Here is a 21,624-nt window from a genome sequence, read left to right as displayed (position 1 = left end):
GCTATAATTTGAAAAAATACAACTGGAACACTATTTTTCGCTTTAATAAACCTGACTACAGTGGCAACATCATGAATATACTCGGAATCTTTAGCAGTGCTAAACTAAACACTGTGCATAGTTAAAAGTTGTTTGGATGAAGATATTGTGCTTAAAATGTTTGTGTTTATTTAACATGCTTATCTCTTGTGGAAATGCATTTTGGGCTGGTGAGGTCATGGTCACTGTTACTAAAACATAAAAAGTGTTTCTGCGCAATAACACCAGTTTGAATTGAAATAGTGTGCTTTAATGTTGCGTGTATTTAGCTTACATGCAGATATTGATTTAAAACCGAATAAAATTCAATTTTTTTTGATAATTTGTTGAAGATCTAGTTTCTTGCAGGGTCAAATTTCTTCTTTTATTTTTTTCAATTCAGCTCTGAATTTACTTATGCGATAAAAATACTACAAATATACAACTTCAAATATGTCTTTGGGACCATTATATCTGGCGAATGACAGAACATTTATACTATTATACAATACTAATATAGTACAAATACTACATTATACTATCAAAGAGAAAGAATCGTCGAGCACGCGCTATATGATGACAGCTATTGTTATACAAGTATAATAAGTTTCTTATGTTATAAGAATAACATTTAATCCTTTAAAATCTTAACGTATAGGTTATGAATAGTGCCCCATTAATGCTTTAGTGATCTCCGCTCTTCAGCGGGTGGGGGATTTCACATCTTTCATCAATGGTCCGTCAATCAGTTTCAGTCTGTCTGTAACATTTTAATTCGTGTCGGCCCAATATCATGAATCAGTCATGTCTACATAAGGTAAAGGTTGTACTTCAAAGTTAGAGGTTTGGGTCTCAATTTGTGTTGTGTCCGTCCCATTTCGTTGATGCCATTTTTGGCAGATTTGTATGAAATATTGCTAAAGCCTTTATCTCCGCATCCTCTACCTTTATCCCCGCATCATCTGCCTTTATCCCCGCACCATCTGCCTTTATCCTCGCATCATCTGCCTTTATCACCGACTCCTCTGCCTTTATCCCCGCATCCTCTGTCTTTATCCCTGCATTGTCTACCTAAATCCCCGCATCCTCTGCTTTTGTTTTGGTATAGCGGTCCCTTATCAGTCGATAATCAATATACTGCTTCCGAGATTCCTCAGTTAGCTTTAAATATTACACATTAAGTTTAGAATTCATAGAGGGGCCAGCCATTCATTTCACCAGGCGTTTGAGGAATATTGACGAAGAATGATAGTTTGGTAACCGTTCCGAATGAACCATTCAGTATTGAACCAGAGCTTTAGAGTTTTTTTTAACATAAATGTTACCAAACAACATATTCCAACAAAACAAGACGAGATTATTCCCGCCCCCAATTATTAAATAAAGGTGTGTGATCATATTACTTTTAGTACCAAATTTTTGGAATCAGTTTTTAAAATTAGAGTAGAAATATTATATTGCCAAAATGACATGTGACCGTTTTGTACAGTCACAATTAACAAAAAATAAAAAAAACTATAATAAATCTATTATCAAAAAAATTTAACATTAAATTCAACTACTTCTCTATTTAAAAGGGTGAGAATTGTATTTTGCGACAAAAATCCGATATATTTGATGCTGTTACTTCCATATCAAACTTTGTAGAATATTCGATTGCGGACGTCATCGTATTTATTTTACTTTCAGTTTCTATTTATTATCAGAAAATACATTGACAAATTGTTTTAGTCCAAACTTGACAGATCAATCTATGTTATCAGCATTGATTTCGGTAGGTGGGAATTTGAAGGATAGGTTAAGATAAGATCCATACTGGTTAAGGAAGTACTTTGTGAAGCACTGGTAAATATGTCTTACATTTTATTTTGCTTGTAATTTGTATATTCTGTTTGTCATGGTACAATAACTAGAATTTATCATAGACCTGTCTTCGTGGGCCACAAACATGTAAAATAATAGTTTTAATCCGAAGCATCCATTCGTCCTCTTATGGGCAATTGGACAACCTTTAAAAAAATACTTAAAAATATTCTTATAGTAAATACTTTTATGTTACCATGGTTACGGATTAAAATTAAAATTCAAAGAACAAAAAATAATGTAGATACTCAATGCACACTTCAGATCAAGTATCTGATTAAAAATGAAAAATAAATCACCAGTATCACATAATGATAATATTTTTTTAAATGCTAAGTATTAATTTTCATGGTAATACATATTATATACACCAGTATTTAATACAACATTTGACTTCGTTAGCGTTTTTAAACGCATCAACGTTTCACAATGTGTATGGAATAAGCAGTCCTGCACATTCATGTACCTTCATTACGTCAATAACGTAAAAGTGTATAAGTTTTTAATGTAAACTTTGTCCTTCACAGACAATGAGTTTAAATTATGCAAATAAGCGATATAATATTAGATTAATATATTCTTAACATCTAAAAAATGTTCACATAGGTTTTATCAGCCGAAAACTTGTATCAACAACAACTTGTCATGCAGTCTCAGCCAAACATGGCCGGACCGACGGACATGTCCTGTACAATTTTGCAAGGTCCGGCCTGTCGGTCAAATTTACAGGACCGATTGTCCGGTAAAAAAAGAAAACGAATTCGTTGGTTTGTAAAGGTTTGTTTACGGCTCTGAGTTTTCATAGGTGCAAAAATAGCGATAGCGTCTTTATACACGTGCTTATCCGTACCAACGCTCTTTCTGCTTACGAAATTTTCAGAGGGCACCTGATTGGTCCATTTTTGTGCATCTTACGAATGCGGGTCAGGACGGTCAACATCCATGACGGCCTAGTCGCTAAACTAGATAATCATAAATCTGATTATTAAAATTTAAATGAAACAGATATCAGTTTGTGTGCTTGTAATAGCAATAGTAATGTATAAAAATGATCTTTGTCATTCGAACCGTTAATATCTTGGCGTGACAAAGGCTGGTCGTCATTTATCGAGGCCGTTGTCGGTTTAGGCCGTATTGACCAGACTCATATCTGACATGCGCGTTTAGCGTAGCTTAGGTAAACAAGTATCTGCTACTTTCGTTTTGGAAAATGTTTTTAAGATATACCGAAGGAGCGATTCCTTTTTATTTTTACTGTTAAAATGCGTTCAACATTTTTTTAAATAAATTTTTAACTAAACAAGATTAGTACCATGTATGGCGTGTATTATTATTTAACGTCAGAAACAAATGTGTGACCTTGAAAGCTAATAGCTTTTAATCATTTGATAAATCATTTTATATCATAAACACATTGATCCCAGCAATGAAACCAAGTTTTTTTTACTATTATATTCTGTATGCGGTAGGTCCTGTAAAAAAAGAGGAGGTCCTGTACTTTTCCCCATTCTACAGGACCTACTGTGGGGCCGTCAATAAAGTATGTCACGCTCCAGGTAGGGGGGGGGGGCTGTAAGACATTTTGTGACATGGGGGAGGGGGGGGGTCAGGCCATGTGTGATGTCACACATTTATTTAAAAAAATATTTCTGATTTATTTGTTTATCTTTAGTTATTTCTTTTGTTCGAATTTTAAATAGGCACATTTGTTGGACCGGCTTATTCAATAGGCACAACCTATACGCAGAGTTCATTAGTAAATGACAAAATAATTTATTGGACTGTTGATGATGGGGAAAGATTGATGCCAGTCGTAACTATGGATGAACACTTCACTTCACCATGGATGGATGATGTCCACCGTGAACATTCTTGAATTAAACATGTTATTCAATTACAAACTGTGACAACTGTTGGCTATTAACTATTCTAGTTTTAAGTTATTTAAATCATGTGAAAGTTCGTTAAAGTGAACTTTTAATACGGTTTAATAGTGAATTGTGTTTTAGATTAAATTTGAAATAGGTATTAATTTAACAAAAAAAAATGTTCGAAAGTGTGAGTTTGTGACGTACTTTAGGGGGGGGGGGCAATATTTTGTGACAGTTTGTGACATGGGGGAGGGGAGAGGTTAAAATGGTCAAAAAGGCGTGACATACTTTATGGACGGCCCCTGTCCTGTAAAAATGTGCCTAGTTTGGATTTGACTGCATATTTGGCATGTAGGTACCTTGCATGTACCTCTTCCTTTTCATGAGGTTTGAGGTCACTGGGGTCAAGGTCAAGGTCATCATCGGGTAGCATCCATCAGTTTCACTGATATTCTTGTTTAACTTGTTATCAAAATGACACATTTACTTCGGTGTGAATGTTTATCTATGTTTTATATAGGAGACTTAGCTTGGAAGCAAGCTTCAAATTCGGTCCTCTTTGACAAGAACAAGACAATTATTTTGCGTTGAAATGAGTGGTCGTGGTAGACAATCCAGTGCGCCGACCCAGCAAGGTCAAAGACAGTTTCAGCCACTTAATCTGGTCTATCAAATAGGGAAATTGCATTTTTTAATTCATTCTTAACTTTACAAATTTTCATTTTCATTTGACGTGGACACCTGCCGGCATATTTTTGTAGATTCTACATGCGCTTGTTGAATACATGAAAATGGTCACGTTATTATGCAAAAGCTCACATATTTATTGCATTAAAGTGTAACTTTCAGTTTCGCATGAACATATGTTACAAAAATGACCTTTTCCGAAAATCTGACCACTTCCTGGTTATTTTTCGGAATGTCAAAAAAAAACGTTGCGTCATGACTACTTGTCACGTTGTTTTATTTTTATTAAGGTATTTCCACCCTTCATAGTGACTGGTAAATATAACATATACAGTTGTTTAAACAACCAGATAAAAACTATTGTGTTTGCAGGACCAATTTGAGTATAGTATTGTAATATAATATGTTATCAACAGTTTTGCTATCCATATTGTAAATGAAAAGGTTTAATGTGGGTATGTCTTGTTTCTTCTTTTCTTATTTAATCTTTGAGAATTATTTATTTCATTTGTCAATAAAAATGTATTTTATAAAAAAAACAAAAAATGAACATCAGGACCCAAACTAATGTTCTTTTCTTCCTTGTTATCGATTTGGCAAGTTGCATGTTTTATTTTGGCATGTTGCATTTTCAAGGATCCTCATCCTCTATAGTTGTTTTATTTATTACACTTTTGTTCAAAACACTTTTCCTTACTGTTATAAATTATTCCAAATCATCACTTAATTGTGTTTTAAGAGTGATACGTCGTTGATTTTTAGGCACTGTTGTATAACAGTATGTTTATCTGTTGTTTTCAATTTGATCATTTCAGCAGAGGAGTACTCATACAATCAACAGGTATTTACGATAAACTTATGTTTACAATTCTATGTTGTTAGCATCTGTAATTTATTAATTAGAATATTTGCCGGCTCATTCATTTCACTATAGAGAAGGACTTAACTTTTTTAAGGGGAATAAATACAAGACATGGAACTTTGTCTATGCTGTTGCTTATAGAGGAATTACATTACTTCTAGATGTTAGTTTTATTTAATGTTACAACTTCATGAATTCAATGAAATTGTGCGAGTGCTGTTGGCTTTCTTCTGCTACAGCTATAATTAAAATGAACAGCTCTGTAATTCATCATTATTTAATTAATGAAAGGACTTTTCTTGAAATTTCAAAATATGGCATAAACCTGTGAAATTGGGAATTTTGACTTTTATTTGTGAAAAGTCTTGATAAAACATAATATTCTAAACATAAAAATATCAGTAAAAATGTAAAATGGATATTGCAACTAAAGAACTTCCTATTTCTAGACTTATCATCTCTCAATTGGGAATATTTGGACTTGACTTTATAAAAAGGTACCTTTTTACAAATAGGAATATGATAACTAATATTTAAAAAATCGCAAAAATAACTACAGTTACACAGGGGAAATCATAACAATGTTTTCATCATTTTGAGAATAGGGCCGGGTGTTTTTTTTCACCATTTTGGGAATGGGGCCGGGTCCCTTTGGATTGGGATCATTTGCGGTGTTTTGACTAAATTTGGGAAATTAGTGTTGTTGTTATTTTGCTAAAAAGTGCTTTAAAATTGATATTAAGTGTTTTCAGAATTATATTTATTGAGGTTGAACTTTCTTATATGGATGGGAGATGAACAAAATATTTAAATATATAAATATATTTTGAGAAACTTTTTATTTTGGAAATTTTAACTCCCATTTGGAAAAAATATATACTTTTTTCCATTGAGAATGGGGCCGATTACCGGACCCGATTTTGAATGTATAAAAACGCTGTAACATATTTCTAATCCCTACGTTTCTAACGTGTATTTGCACTTTCTCAATTGGAATTGTTTCTACAAATTTCCCAATTGCTGTCACATAAATTCCCGATTGAAGGTTAATTTTTCTTAAAAATAAATTGCAACATTTAGTTTCTCTATGCAGCTCTACGGCTTGAGCCTTAGTAAATATAATAACACGTAGTTATCACTTTTATTTTAAGTATTTGTGAGCAGAAAATCTTATATACCAATTTTCCCACGTGAAGGCTACACATTGCGAAATTACCCAATTTCAGGGTTTTTCGGGCAAATTTCCCCCGACTGGTACCGGTTCTTTTCCCAATTGGGCTGGAACAGATACTTTTCCCAATTGGGAGAAATCGCCGGCTTCTGCTGGGGACAGGATCTATGTCACCAACAGCATCCAGGACAAGCTGGCGTTGGATGGCACCCTGATATCAACCTTCACTGACTCTGAACTACAATATACATGATGCCAGCATTTAGTTAGTGGAAGTATCATATAGTGCAAAACTGCAAGAAATCCGAAACAAACGTAACCAATTAAATGTTACTTTGGATGAGCTATATTATTTTGATTCTGTAATGAGGCATTGGGATTTCTTTATTTCCGTTTGCAAATTTTCAATATTTTATTAGGATATGAAAGCTGCATTAAAAAAGAGAAGAAAATTTTAGACAGTTACTCATGCAGCGATTTTTTGTCCTTAATAAAAAGCCGGAAAACGGCAATTTCTCACTTGTGAAAAAAAACCTACAAATTTCTCAATTGCTGTCCACAAAATTCCAAATTGAAGGTTTCCAAAAAAAGAATAAAATAATAGTATTTTAATTTGTTTTTTTAATTAATAAAATGCAACATTAAGTCTATGTTGCTCTATGAAATAAACTCGATATATTTTGAAGAGAAATTCTCTGTAATTCCATTGGTCAAATCGTCTACAGGTAGTTATTTCTAAGCCGACTTATTATTTATTCCTCAGTGTGTTTTTCATTCAAAATTGGGTCTGGTAATCTGTCCCAATTGAAAAAAAGTAAATATTTTTCCCAAATGGGAGCTAAAAATTCCCAATGTAAGGTTTCCAAAAAAAATAAATTTTTTTAATCTGATTATTTTGTTCATTCCCATCCATCCTAATGTCTTGTATTTTTTATAACGAGGTGTAATGTAAAAATGGTTAATTTAATCAAAATGATTTTATAATGCTATATGTTGATTTTTTAAGACAGTGCACCAACGTAGCTCTTATTTCCGAGTCTATGAAAAAACTGTAATTGGCATGAAACAGTTGTCAATTAATCTTCAAACTTTTCTTGATCAACTTTATATGCTTAATATTGAACAAGATGCCAGCATTTAGTTAGTGGAAGTATCATATAGTGTAAAACTGCAAGAAATCCGAAACAAACGTAACCAATTAAATGTTACTTTGGATGAGCTAGAAAATATAACTGTAAAGAACTTGATAAAATAAGGGCCACATTGCTATCCTCTCTAAAGAAAGATGTTGACAAATGCAGCAGACTGAAGGTGGAACTGCAGAAACTGGATGAAGCTGTACAGAGCCTGAGTGAAAAGAGCAAGAAAGAAATTGAGTTTATAGCCAGCAGGAAATGTCTGGACAAATTACAAGAGTCTGAGACATATCTAAAGATCAACCATGTGAAGGATCATAGTTTAATCATATTCCAGTCAGACATTGACATTCAGCAATACCTATCTAAACATCAAGTCTAGGGAGGATTTCAGTTATCAATCCCAACAATGTGTTGACAGTGAAAAGGAGGACCGAGTATAATGTTAACATATCGAGTGACAAATATCAGACTTGTACCATCACAGGCATTTGCATCATGCCTAGTGGCCGTGTCGTCGTTGTTGATAGTGACAATGAAAAAGTTAAGCTGTTTTACCAGCAGTACAATATAGTCAGCCACTATGATATGTCTGGTATTCTACGGGATATTTATCTGATAACATCCAGTAAGGTTGGTGTGGCTGTTGACAATAATGTGCAGTTCATCTCTGTGAGAAATGGGCAGCTAATTACTGGGAGGAGGTTCCAGTTATGGCATAAATATATCGGTTTTGCCCCCAATCGTTGAGTATGGTACATTACCTCTGGCACTAACCTGTACCACAACACTGTGACTGGGATAATTGTGAAAAAGTTGTATGAGGATACACCATGCAATAGAGGTAAATGTATTGTGAATATACTTTATTATTAAACGTATTGTACGTACATGTATGCAACTATATTTAAAGAAAGAAGATCTATTTAAGACACTTAAGAACTATTATGAAATTATATTTAGATTCGTTTGTAATAAGCCAGGTGTTTTTAATCCAGATTTACCTCTATTTGACAAGTAAATTGTTTTGCAGTGTGGAAGTGTGCAGTGAGTCCTGCCGGGGACAGGATCTATGTCACCAACAGCATCCAGGACAAGCTGGCGTTGGATGGCACCCTGATATCAACCTTCACTGACTCTGAACTACAATATACATGGGGTGTTCATGTTACACCTGCAGGACAGGTGCTTGTCTGAGGATACATCTCCCATATTGTCGTACAGGTGGATCACGACGGCAAAAGAAGCTTGCACAGATAGATGGAGTGAGCGCAATGTGTGTCTGCGTCAACACAAATATTGACCAGATCACTGTGGGACGATACAACAACAACAAAATAATTGTTCTGGAACTCCATTAGGTCTACCTGTTGAATATATATATTATATATGCATCGCGTCTTGAGAAAACCTGCCTTATTGACATTTACAACGTCATCAAGAAAATGACGTTAAAGATTTCCGCGTAAATTTCGTACTGTTTTTACCGAAGCCAGTTTACAGTAAAGTGAATTCATAAGCAATATTTTGTAATTTTTCTCAAGATGGATGTATAAGTTTAGAATAATCTAAAATAATACGGTGTGCTTAATACAGGTTTTGCTATAATTTGAAAAAATACAACTGGAACACTATTTTTCGCTTTAATAAACCTGATTACAGTGGCAACATCACGAATATAAATGGAATCTTTAGCAGTGCTAAACTAAACACTGTGCATAGTTTGAAGTTGTTGGGATGAAGATATTGTGCTGAAAATGTTTGTGTTTATGTAACATACTGATCTCTTGTGGAAATGCATTTTGGGCTAGTGAGGCCATGGTCACTGTTACTAAAACATAAAAAGTGTTTCTGCTCAATGACACTAGTTTGAATTGAAAAAGTGTGCTTTAATGTTGTGTGTATTTAGCTTACATGCACATATTGATTAAAAACCGAAAAAACAACAACTTTTTTTTTTATAAATTGTTGAAGATCTAGTTTCTTGCAGGGTCAAATTTCTTCTTTTATGTCTTACAATTCAGCTCTGGATTTAAATATGCGATATAAATACTACAAATATACAACTTCAAATATGTCTTTAGGACCATTGTATCTTGCGAATGACAGAACATTTTTACTATTATACAATACAGCTATTGTTATAAAAGTACAATAAGTTTCTGACGTTATAACATTTAATCATTTAAAATCTTAACGCGTATGTTATAAATGGTGCTAAATAAATGCTATAGTGATCTCCGCTCTTCAGCGGGTGGGGGATTTCACATCGTCCATTCAATTGTTCGTCAGCCAGTGTCTCCGCCAGTCTGACTGTAACACTTTTGTGTCAGCCCAATATCATGAATCAGTCATGTCTACTCAAGGTAAAGGTTGTACTTCAAAGTTAGAGGTTTGGGTCTCAATTTGTGTTGTGTCCGTCCCATTTCGCTTATGCCATTTTGGCAGATTTTTATGAAATATTGTTAAAGCCTTTATCCCCGCATCCTCTGTCTTTATCCCCGCATCCTCTGCCTTTATCCCCGCATCATCTGCCTTTATCGCCGCATCCTCTGCTTTTGTTTTGGTATAGCGGTCCCTTATCAGTCGATAATCAATATACTGCTTCCGAGATTCCTCAGTTAGCCTTACATATCACACATTAAGTTGAGAATACATGGAGGGGCAAGCCATTCATTTCACCAGGCGTTTGATGAATATTGACGAAGAATGATAGTTTGGTAACCGTTCCGAATGAACCATTCAGTATTGAATCAGCGCTTTAGAGTTCTTTGAACATAAATGTTACCTTACGACATATTCCAACAAGAAGAGATTATTCCCGCTTCCAATTATAATATATAGGTGTGTGATCATATTACTTTTAGTACAAGGCTTTTTATGAATCAGTTTTTAAAATTGGAAAAGAAGTATTAGATTGCCAAAATGACCTGTGACCGTTTTGTACAGTCACAATGAACAACAACATCCAACTGTAATAAATCAGAAATGATCAAGATTAAATTCAACTACTAGACTACTTTATTTAGAAATGTTAGAAATGGTATTATGCAACAAAAATCCGATATAATTTATGCTGTAACACTTCATATCAATCATTTTTGTAGAATATAATATTCAATTACGGACGTCATCGTATGAAGGATATGTGTAGATAAGATCCATACTGGTTAAGGAAGTACTTTGTGAAACACTGGTAAATATGTCTTATATTTTATTTTGCGTGTATTCTTTTTTTCATGTACTTAACCAGGATGGAGACATTTAAGGCAAATGCATATATCCAAACACTTTCTGTAAATAATATGTCATTATTCTAAAGTGTTCACGAAAGCCAAACCTGAAATTTCTTTTGAAGTTTATTATAAAGCATCTTTTCCTGTATTGTTAGCAACTAATGAGTAAAATTCTTATAGTAAGTTATATCACGGAGCGTATATTGACGATACAGTCCCGTTTCATATCTGTCTCATCTAGAGTCCATGGTTATATTGAGTACACACAATATGTGAGGTAATTTTTCTTGTTATGCCCTTCTTACTCACTGTGACTCGATCTATGGATGCACTCAGCAATAGAGCAAAGAACACTACTCCAGAAACTCTATGAGGTAGGAAAATCTTGTCCTCATGATGACAAAAATCCTGTGGAAAGCACTGACATCTACTACTATTTTTTTTAACAGATTAACAATTATGAATAAACAATAATCAAAACTGTGAATACTGCCTTGGAATGGTCCAAGCAAATCATTGAGGGTTCAATTTGGAATTTGGGCTAGCCGCACTTGGCACTTACCCATGAACTAATCACAAACCAAATGACTATGTGTGAATCAAATACTACACATATTATTTCAGTATTGGAATTCTATTAAAACCATGAGGATGAGCTATTTAAATATAATGAGGCAAGGAAATACAATGTATGGTCCATATATGAAAACCTGCCTTCTTCATATCTTTCCTATAAATCTATTCAGTCATCATTTTAATATGAATACACTAAAATTATTTTTTATAAAAGACATGAAACACATCTTTAAATAGACTTATCAGTGCTCCAGCTAGGATTTGAAAAGGGCAGGGGGGCTTTTTTGTCAAAAGGGCACTCTCGACGCGCAGTATTTTGTCAAAAGGGCACTTTTGACGCGCAGTATTTTGTAAAAAGGGCACGTTCGAGCGCGCGGATGTTTCTGGAATGCTTCCTATTGCATGTTAATTTATATGTTATAAATAATTGTATTATTCCCATTATTATTAAACCATTCAAATATAATGTCTAAACTCTATAATGTAAACTTATAACAATGTAATAGGAGATTTATGAATTATCACATGAAAAAAAAAAAAAAAAAAAAATTTTTTTTTTTTTTTTTTTTTTTTTTTTAGGGGGGGGGGGCAGGGCGGAGGTTCGGGGGGGCAGGGCGGAGATTCGGGAGGGCAGGGCGCGGCGCCCTTTGATTTAGGCCTAGCTGGAGCACTGCTTATTAACACCTACATCCAGTTTAAAAGTTGATATTTGAAAATTATTGGCCTTAAAGTTTACTGTACTCAAACTGCTAGTTGTTTACATCATATTCTTTTACTAAAAGAGCTCAGGGTTTTTGTACTTAAAATCAACATGTGTGATGTAAGTTTTTCAATAGATGTAATTAACTAATAGGTTTCATAAAAAATATTTCATAAATTCCAAAATATGGCAGGACCGTAATGTCACATTATCTTCTTGAATAAAGGGAAAGACTCAAATTTTGAAGAGAATGCAAATCTTAACCCTTTCAGTGCTGGAACCAAATTTTGATGGCCTTTGCAAACCGTTTTGATCCAGATGAGACGCCACAGAACGTGGCGTCTCATCAGGATCCAAACTGTTTGCTATTCTGATAGTATTCTTTGAAAAAAATGGAAGAAAATGCTAATTTTAGAAATTCAGCAGACTACATTTAAGCAGACAACAAATTTCCCAGCATGGAAAGGGTTAATCTCATAATGAGGATACCAAAATGTATTGATCTTTAATATTTACCTAATTGACTGCAAACATGCTTACAGTTTAATAATATAAAAAAAACAAGAGAGAACAATATGCCATTTGCATATTATCTTTCTGTTCGTGCAGTGAATGTGAAGTTCTATCATTCCATTTTTGAAAACCCAAATCAAATTTTACATTAATGTTCCCAGGTTACGAGATAACTTAATAATCTCCACAAGCAGTTTGGGTTCAACAAGGCTCATGAGATCCTAAGTTAAAAATTGAAAGTATAAAACTGACACTATAAGTTCAACCATTCACCAATCAAACAAAATTCATTCTTTATCAATTATTGTTCTGTATGTATGGCTCTACAAATTTGTTTAATCAACATTTTAATGGTACTTGCTTCTGTTCTCAAATATCATAATATCAACCACTGTCTGTCAAGTTTTGAATTAAAACTAAATATCTTTTTTTTATTTGTAAATTGTTTTGAAATAAAATTCTTTAAAACTGATTAATTTATAATAAAAAAAGCAATATGTGTTTGATGTAGACAATTAAGCTGACAATAAAAAAATAAACAATAAACTGTGGCTGAAATAGAGAGACATTAAGAATACAGATGTCTATGATAACAATGTTGATATCAATTACAGGCTTAGAATTCTAGATACAAATCAGACAATACAAACATCTTTTTAAAATGAATGTAATCATAATTGTCCTTGAATCAAGTTTTTAGTAATTATATTCAAGTTTTACATTAAAATAATTGTTGTCATTCTGTCATTTCCCTTTCATTGGACTTTTTAATTCTAAAACACTGTTACTTTGAATTCCTTTTCTCCAGGTGACTTAATTACAGTTTACCATTATTTTCAAATCCTTAATGTTTCTGCCAATTTAAGTAACAACACAATTATTTGTACACAGAAATGTAAAGTCATATGAGTGTCTTAGAAAGCAGCTGCAAATATCAATAAATGCAAAAAGCATTCCAAACTTAACCCTGTCAGTGCGGGAACCGAATTTTGAAGGCCTTTGCAAACAGTTTGGATCCAGATGAGACGCCACATATCGTGGCGTCTCATCAGGATCCAAACTGTTTGCTATTCTGAAAGTATTCTTTGAAAAAAATCGAAGATAATGCTAATTTTAGAAATTCAGCAGACGACAATTTAGCAGACAACAAATTTCCCAGCATGCAAAGGGTTAATGCAGTTTACTGCATATGTTAGGATTGATGTACTGTTTATTTTCATTACCGGTGTGAAGTATGCAAAAAGTGTGTCAGGTTGTACTATCAATGGCATCAGCGGTTTTTGCCCCTGTTTTGTTGAAGATCCCAGAAATAAGCTTATTTTCACCGTGCTCCTTGAACAATTGGGGTTTCATGCATGTGCGAAAAATGTCCTCCCTGATTAGCCTGTGCTAATCAGGGACAACTCTTTACGCATTTAATTTATTATTCGGTTAATGGAATACTCTTCTTGACGAAAATCCAGTTTAGGTGGAAAGTGTCGTCCCTGATTAGTCTATGGAGACTGAACAGGCTTATCTGGGTCGGCACTCAATACACTTGCATTAAACTCTAAATTATGTTTGTAATACATTCTTAATATTTAAAAGACCATCTTGAAGCCTACCACACAATTCTTACTTAAATTGTATTGTTAATGAAAAGTTTAATAAGTCATAGCAATACTTGTGAAGTTATCAATATATAGATTCCCTAATTTATCCAATATATGAATCATCCATTTCAGTCAACATTGCATACTGAAAGACAGCGAAAGACAAATGACATAGAAATGGCCGCAAAAAACCAAAACCCAGCTGAAGAGATTGTTCGCAGAGTAATTGGGCTTTTGTTACAGCATGCAGAGCCCTTGACCGTGTCCACTATCCATCAGCACTTCTCCAGAGTCATGAAGAAGAAACAGTTTGAAAAAATTCTGAGAGGATACCCTGATCATTTTGAAATATTAGACGATGGATGTTCCACCGTAAAACTGGTAACATCGCTCAACTACTGCAAGATGCACTGCTCAAAGAATTCAAACTGCCCCGGTCATGTTCCTTATTGCACAGGCCTACACATATGCAAGTTTTATATGAGCTCAAAGTGCAAGTTCAAGCAATGTCACTTTGGGCATGATCTCACAACATCTCATAACATGAGTGTCTTGAAGGAACATCTGGTAGATGGTCTGCCTGTCCCACTTATTCAGAAAATTGCAGAGCGGCCCATACCTAGAATTTGCAAGTTCTACAACGTCGAAGCTGGTTGTCGGAACAATGTTAAGAGCAGACAGTGTCCTAATCTTCATCTATGCAAGCACTATGTGGTGAATGCTTGCAAGTTTGGAAAGATGTGCAAAAGGAGCCATAACCTTACCGATCAGGGGATTTTGTCTATTCTTGAGAAATATGGCATAGAAACCAAGAGAACACCCAAGGAAATTCTGGCTGATCTCAAGGACTTGTTCCAGGATGATGATGGAAGTGATTCTGAAAGCGCTGAATCAGCACCAGAAAGCCTGTCTTCAAGGTATTTCATATTGTTCCTTATAATTTATATTACCTCTCTTATTTTTTAGCTCACCTAAGCACAACTTGCTCATGGTGAGCTATTGTGATCGCCTTTTGTCCGTCGTGCGTTGTGCGTCCTTCGTCAACATTTGCCTTGTGAACACTCTAGAGGCCACATTTATTGTCCGATCTTCATGAAACTTGGTGAGAACATTTGTCCCAATGATACCTCAACCGAGTTCGAAACTGGGTCATGCTGGGTCAAAGACTAGGTCACTAGTTAAAAAAAACAACCTTGTGAACACTGTAAAGTCACATTTGATGCCCAATCTTCATGTAACTTTGTTAAAATGTTTGTCTTAATGATATGTTGGTTGAGTTGAAAAATGGTTCTGGTCCATTGAAAAACATGGCCGCCAGGGGGCGGGGCAGTATTCCTTATATGGCTATGAGGAAAACCTTGTGAACACTCTAGAAGTCACAATTTTTGCCCAATCATCATGAAACTTGGTCAAAATATTGGTTTCATTGATATCTCGGACGAGTTTGAAAATGGTCCAGATCGGTGAAAAAACATGGCCCCCAGGGGGCAGGGCAGTTTTCTCTATATGTATATAGTGAAAACATGTGAACGCTCTAGAAGTCACATTTTTGGTCCAATCTTTATAAAATTTGGTCAGAACATTTATTTCCTGGATACGACGGTTGAGTTCGAAAATGGTTAGGATCAGTAAAAAAACATGGCCGCCAGGGGGCAGGGCAGTTTTGCTTATATGGCTATAGTTAAACCTTGTAAACACTCTAGGAGTCACATTTATAGTCCAATCTTCATGAAACCTGGTCTGAACATTTGTTTTTATGATAGCTAGGCTGAGTTTGAAAATGGTCTGTTGAAAAATATTTCCGCCAGGGAGAGGGGCAGCTTTGCTTATATGGATATATTGAAACCTTATTAACACTCGAGAAGTAACATTTGTAGCCCAATCTTCATGGAATTTGGTCCGAAGATTTGTTGTATTGATAGCGTGGCTGAGTTCGAAAATGGTTACGGTTTGTTGAAAAACATGGCCACCAGGGTAGTGGCAGTTTTCATAATATGACTATATTAAAACCATGTTAACACTCTAGTTGTAATGAGGAATCATATGTTGGTGCACAATGATGATGATGATGATGATGATGATTATGATGATTATGATGATTATGATGATACTGGTAATGGATTCAGAAACATTAATGTCAAACCCAAATATCTTATTATAATTATTGCATTACTCAAATTAATTATTGCCATTACTTATGATTGTTTTCTATATTTTTGCAGAAATTTAACATAGTGGTAAAACCAATAAAACAACAAGAAATGTTACATATGAATCTTGTTTGACTTTTCATTAACTTATCCTAGGCTACTCTCTATAAAACTCATTTATACCTGTGCCTGCATTATTGCCAGGTGGTAATTGTGTAACACTCCTGGAAATTGACCCCCATTAACTGGTCACTTTCATCAAAGACCTTTGTGTTGATGTCAGATGGAAACCATAAGATACATAAGACATTACAACTTGAAATGTTTTACCCTTACAATTTTCAGTTAGTCAGTAGTTTGTGTGTGATTATGAAAGATTTGTGATTTTAGCAGGTTTTATTGTTGTTTCAATTGGAAATACCAATGCAAGGTGAGTCCTAAATTGTTTCAGTTGTTTAAAAACACTTTGTCAAAAATGTGAACAATTTGGTAGTAAAAAAAACAACAACTTATCACATCTTTTAAGAAGCACAAACAACTGTTTGAAGAAAAGTTGATTTGCATTTGTTTTTGCAAAAATAATATATTTATGCTACAGATTTTTTGTGCATTTAAATTACAAATAGTTTGATAGTTGTTTTGATATGATACATTTTCAAATGTTTTGTGTGTGTTTACTTCTATATTTTCACACATTTATAACTACCGTATAAGAAAGATCAAGTGATGTTTTGTACATGTACTAAAAAAAAAAGATCAATATTGAATTTCTAGTAGCTGTACATATTCTCATACTCATTTACTTTTTATGTCCCCCTTCGAAGAAGAGGGGGTATATTGCTTTGCTCATGTCGGTCGGTCGGTCGGTCTGTAGGTCCGTCCACCAGGTGGTTGTCAGATGATAACTCAAGAACGCTTGGGCCTAGGATCATGAAACTTCATAGGTACATTGATCATGACTCGCAGATGACCCCTATTGATTTTGAGGTCAAAGGTCAAGGTCACATGTGAAGGTCACAGTTACTGGAAATAGGCATTTTAAGGATTTAGCATGGTTCAAACAAGGGAAACAACTACCGTTTATGCATGTTCTTTTGTTACAGCATTTTCCTCCCTTGTAATTTATTAAAATTTTACCAAATGTAAGGCTAACTGCATTTTTGTAATGCATTGTATCAATAAACATCGGGCAAAAATGAAATTAAGGTTGCACCACCACCACCCACCCCCCCCCCCCACAACCACCACCACCACCGACCCACCCACCACCACCACGACCACCACCATCACCACCACCACCACCACCACCACCACCACCACCGTTGTTCACAGTGACAAAAAACGTATTCACACAATGGCTGCTACTACAACTTATAGCCCATATAGGGAGTCATGCATGTTTTACAAACAGCCCTTGTTTATAACTGACTTTGATATATGAAAACAATTCAACATATTTTATTTAATTATGCAAAACCTATGTTATAAAAACACAATCTCTTAAACAAATACGGTTGTTTTCAGTATCTAAAAGTGTTCTTGCTAAACAGATTGTAAACAGTCATCCCCTATAAGATGCTGAGATGCTTTTCTCATGATCTCAAATTTGGACAACAATTTGTTGAAAAATTTACTTCCATTTTCTTTTGCTAATGCTCATTATTAAATTACTGTCCTCACATTACTTTTATCCAAAATAATTTAAGCTTTGTTGCAACGGATAACAAATGTCTATTTAAAAAAAATTAAACACACACACAAAAAACTAGAAATGGCGCGGCAGAGGCCGACGCGTATCCCCACGCCGAATGTTTGACCTAGGTGTGCCCCAGGGTTGGTAATGGGGCCATGCATAGCTGAGATTGACCGTATTGTCATAAGAGAAGTTCATCATCAATTAGAAGTGAATTGGTGTAGAAATGAAGAACTTATAGTAAAAGGCAATTTTGGGTCGGTGTGACATATGTGGGCAGGGCGCCCCAGGGTTGGTAATTGTGCATGCATACATGTAGTTGAGATTGACCGTATTGTCATAAGAGAAGTTCAGTATCAATTTGAAGTGAATCGGTGTAGAAATGAAGAAATTATAGTAAAAGGCAATTTTGGGCAGGTGTGGTCTATGTGGGCGGGGCCCCAGGTTTGGTAATGGGGCCATGCATAGTTGAGATTGACCGTATTGTCATAAGAGAGGTTCAGTATCAATTTGAAGTGAATCGGCGTAGAAATGAAGAAATTATAGTAAAAGGCAATTTTTGGTGGGTGTGGTCTATGTGGGCGGGGCGCCCCAGGGTTGGTAATGGGGCCATGCATAGTTGAGATTGACTGTATTGTCATAAGAGAAGTTCAATATCAATTTGAAGTGAATCGGTGTAGAAATGAAGAAATTATAGTAAAGGCAATTTTGGGTGGGTGTGGTCTATGTGGGCGGGGCCCCAGGGTTGGTTATGGGGCCATGCATAGTTGAGATTGACCCTAATGTCATAAGAGAAGTTCAGTATCAATTTGAAGTGAATCCGTGTAGAAATGAAAAAATTATAGTAAATGGAATTTTTTGGTGGGTGTGGCCTATGTGGGCGGGCGCCCCAGGGTTGGGATTGGGGCCATGCATAGTTGAGATTGACCCTAATGTCATAACAAAAGTTCAGTATCAATTTGAAGTGAATCCGTGTAGAAATGAAAAAATTATAGTAAATGGAAATTTTTGGTGGGTGTGGCCTATGTGGGCGGGGCGCCCCAGGGTTGGGAATGGGGCCATGCATGGGTGAGATTGACCGTATTGTCCTAAGAGAGGTCCATTATCAATTTGAAGTGAATGGGTGTAGAAATAAAGAAGTAAATGTAAAATAACCTAAAAAAATGAGTGATAATTTCTGACGCGGCCCCACCCCAACCGCTATAACTTTTGACCCAGGGGTCAGATCAAAATTCCAAATAGTGCAGGGTCGCACATATGCTCATAGCTACCATGTGTGTAAGTTTCAAGGTTCTAGTGCTTTTAGTGTAGGAGGAGATAGTGGCCAGGACAGACGGACAGACAGACAGACGGACGGACGGCGGAGATAACCACAATATCCCCACCTTTTTTTCAAAAAGCGTGGGGATAACTACTGATAACGCAAAAATGTATATATCTGCCGAAACAGCAAACCTCTTCTTTTCACAAAACAACGTTAACAACCCTTGTTTCCTGGATACGACAGCTGAGTTAAAAAATGGTTTTGATCCATCTAGTAACATGACCGCCAGGGGGGGCGGTCATTTTCCTTATATTTATATACTGAAAAAGCCTGTGAACACTCCAAAAGTTACATTTTTTGGCCAATCATCATGTAACTTGGTCAAAACATTGGTTTTATTGATATGTCGGATGAGTTTGAAAATGGTCGTGATCAGTGGAAAAACATTGCCGCCAGGGGATGGGGCAGTTTTCTCTATATGTTTGTAAGAAGCATTTTCCTTTTATATATATATTTTTAAAAAATCTGGGTTTTCAAAACATGGCTGCCAGGGTGGGTGGGGTAATTTTCTATATAGGCCTATTGTGAATACTTTGGAACACCTTATTTTTAAAGTCAGTCTTGTCATACTAATAATTTGAAATATTTGCTGAAGAGTTTTAATCTTTGTTTCTTTCCATCTAAGTCTCTCAGGTGAGTGACCCAGGCCCCTTTGGGGCCTCTTGTTTAATGTTTGATATATATGGCGTGAATGATTGCTGTCACTGAATTCCAGTGATGAGCAGTTTTTTTTATTAAATCGTACTTTAACATGTAAGCAATGAAAATCTATGTTTGGAAATGGAAAAAGCCCAAACCAAAGTTGACAATTACAGAAATTAAAGAGTACCGATTAACAATGCCAGAGACAATGACAACCTTTGTTAACAACGGTACCAGTGGATGCTAGAAGCAATAGATCAGGAATTTTACATAGCTTTATTTCAACAAATGCGATGCAAACCATCGGAACACTAATGACATTAGTTATACCATTTATTATTAACCTTTTTACTATAAGAACAACATAACAAGTCAACAACACTACAAATAATGTATACATTCCTCACATAGACAGAACATTTTATTGAAATCACGGATGTTTACACGCCATAATGACGTCATTATATGTAGTATGATGTGAACATTCATAATGTGATTAAATTGTATGTTTTTTCTAGCGGTTTAACATGAATGTAACAATTTAGTCGTCTGTATTTGATACCAAAAAAATACACCACTTTATGCGTCAGAGTATATTTAGTAACGTTTATACTTAGAACCATTATTTATTGTCCTTGTCTAGTCAGGAAGCATATTCATATCTTGCAAGTTACAAATATGTCAACTTAGAACCTTAAAACTTAGGATCTCAATCCTTTAAGTTTTATAAATGATATGTAATTCATTCAATATCTTTTATTAATTTGAGTACTACTGTTTTGTTGAAAGTTTTAAAAACAGGCATTTACATAAGTTTTAAGCCAAATTGGTATGGTCTTGCTTGACTTCTAGTGTTAAAAGATAAGTTTCCTTTAAGCAAATAGTTTCTAGAAAACGAAAGTGAAGTTTTTATATGAACGAAACGTTGCCTGGTATCCACATTTTAAATTCCTGAGTGATACTGGTATGATCTACTTTAAGCGTAAAATTCTAGTGATAGTTATAATATATGCAAAAGTTTGAAGGGTATACATGTATTTTACACAAATACTACTTTTATCAACAGCTCTGTAGATTAAAAGTTTTTTCAGTGACAATGTTGTTAACATTAATAATCGTTTTTGTAGGACAAAGCTCGCAAGTGTCAACAGATCGAGACATTTGTCAGAGCACGACCAAAGTCAATCATTCCATGGAAGTCTTCTTGGACCAGGTTTGTAAGCGAAATAAACTAGTCATTGTCTCGGGACATTTCAAACTATAAAAAAAAACGGATCATGTTGCTAATTGCTTAAGCTTACATGAAAGTTACAATCATTTTTAGATTAATTACCAGAAAAAAACAGCACAACAAGTCATTAGATAAAAATTTATCTTCATTTCTGTATCTTCATTTTTGTGAGTGCAAAATACATTTTGTGATCATATTACACACAAAACAATCTTGAATGTGCGTTTTTATGGTTGTGAATGTGTTAATAATGGTTGATATTCTGATTGATTGCTATTAAATATTTAGCAACTTAGCAGAACTATGTCCCTCGGACAAACACCCTTATTTCATTTCAACTCAGAACTTCAAGACAGTTT

The 21,624-nt window shown here is 34.9% G+C and overlaps 1 protein-coding gene and 1 long non-coding RNA gene across 3 annotated transcripts in view; both read left to right on the top strand.

The window, feature by feature from the left end:
* The first annotated feature begins 1,726 nt into the window (after nucleotides 1-1,726).
* LOC127831641 (uncharacterized) lies at nucleotides 1,727-6,836 on the top strand. Its single transcript, XR_008026424.1, has 3 exons — nucleotides 1,727-1,863; nucleotides 5,255-5,280; nucleotides 6,528-6,836. It is a non-coding gene; the product is annotated as an uncharacterized LOC127831641 (long non-coding RNA).
* A 3,716-nt stretch (nucleotides 6,837-10,552) lies between these two features.
* LOC127831630 (protein mono-ADP-ribosyltransferase PARP12-like) overlaps nucleotides 10,553-21,624 on the top strand; it is a 31,387-nt gene continuing 20,315 nt past the window's right edge. For both annotated transcript variants that reach the window (XM_052356611.1, XM_052356612.1), the window contains exons 1-3: nucleotides 10,553-10,804; nucleotides 14,358-15,142; nucleotides 21,162-21,247. In XM_052356611.1, the coding sequence (XP_052212571.1) occupies nucleotides 14,403-15,142; nucleotides 21,162-21,247 (826 nt within the window). In that variant the 5' untranslated portion in view covers nucleotides 10,553-10,804; nucleotides 14,358-14,402. The remainder of the gene's footprint in view (nucleotides 10,805-14,357; nucleotides 15,143-21,161; nucleotides 21,248-21,624) is intronic.

The sequence above is a fragment of the Dreissena polymorpha genome, chromosome 5, assembly GCF_020536995.1.
Source record: "Dreissena polymorpha isolate Duluth1 chromosome 5, UMN_Dpol_1.0, whole genome shotgun sequence".
Taxonomy (NCBI): Eukaryota; Metazoa; Mollusca; class Bivalvia; order Myida; family Dreissenidae; genus Dreissena; species Dreissena polymorpha.
The sequence above is the reverse complement of the archived record's forward strand: the minus strand, read 5'-3'. Positions and strand labels throughout refer to the sequence as shown.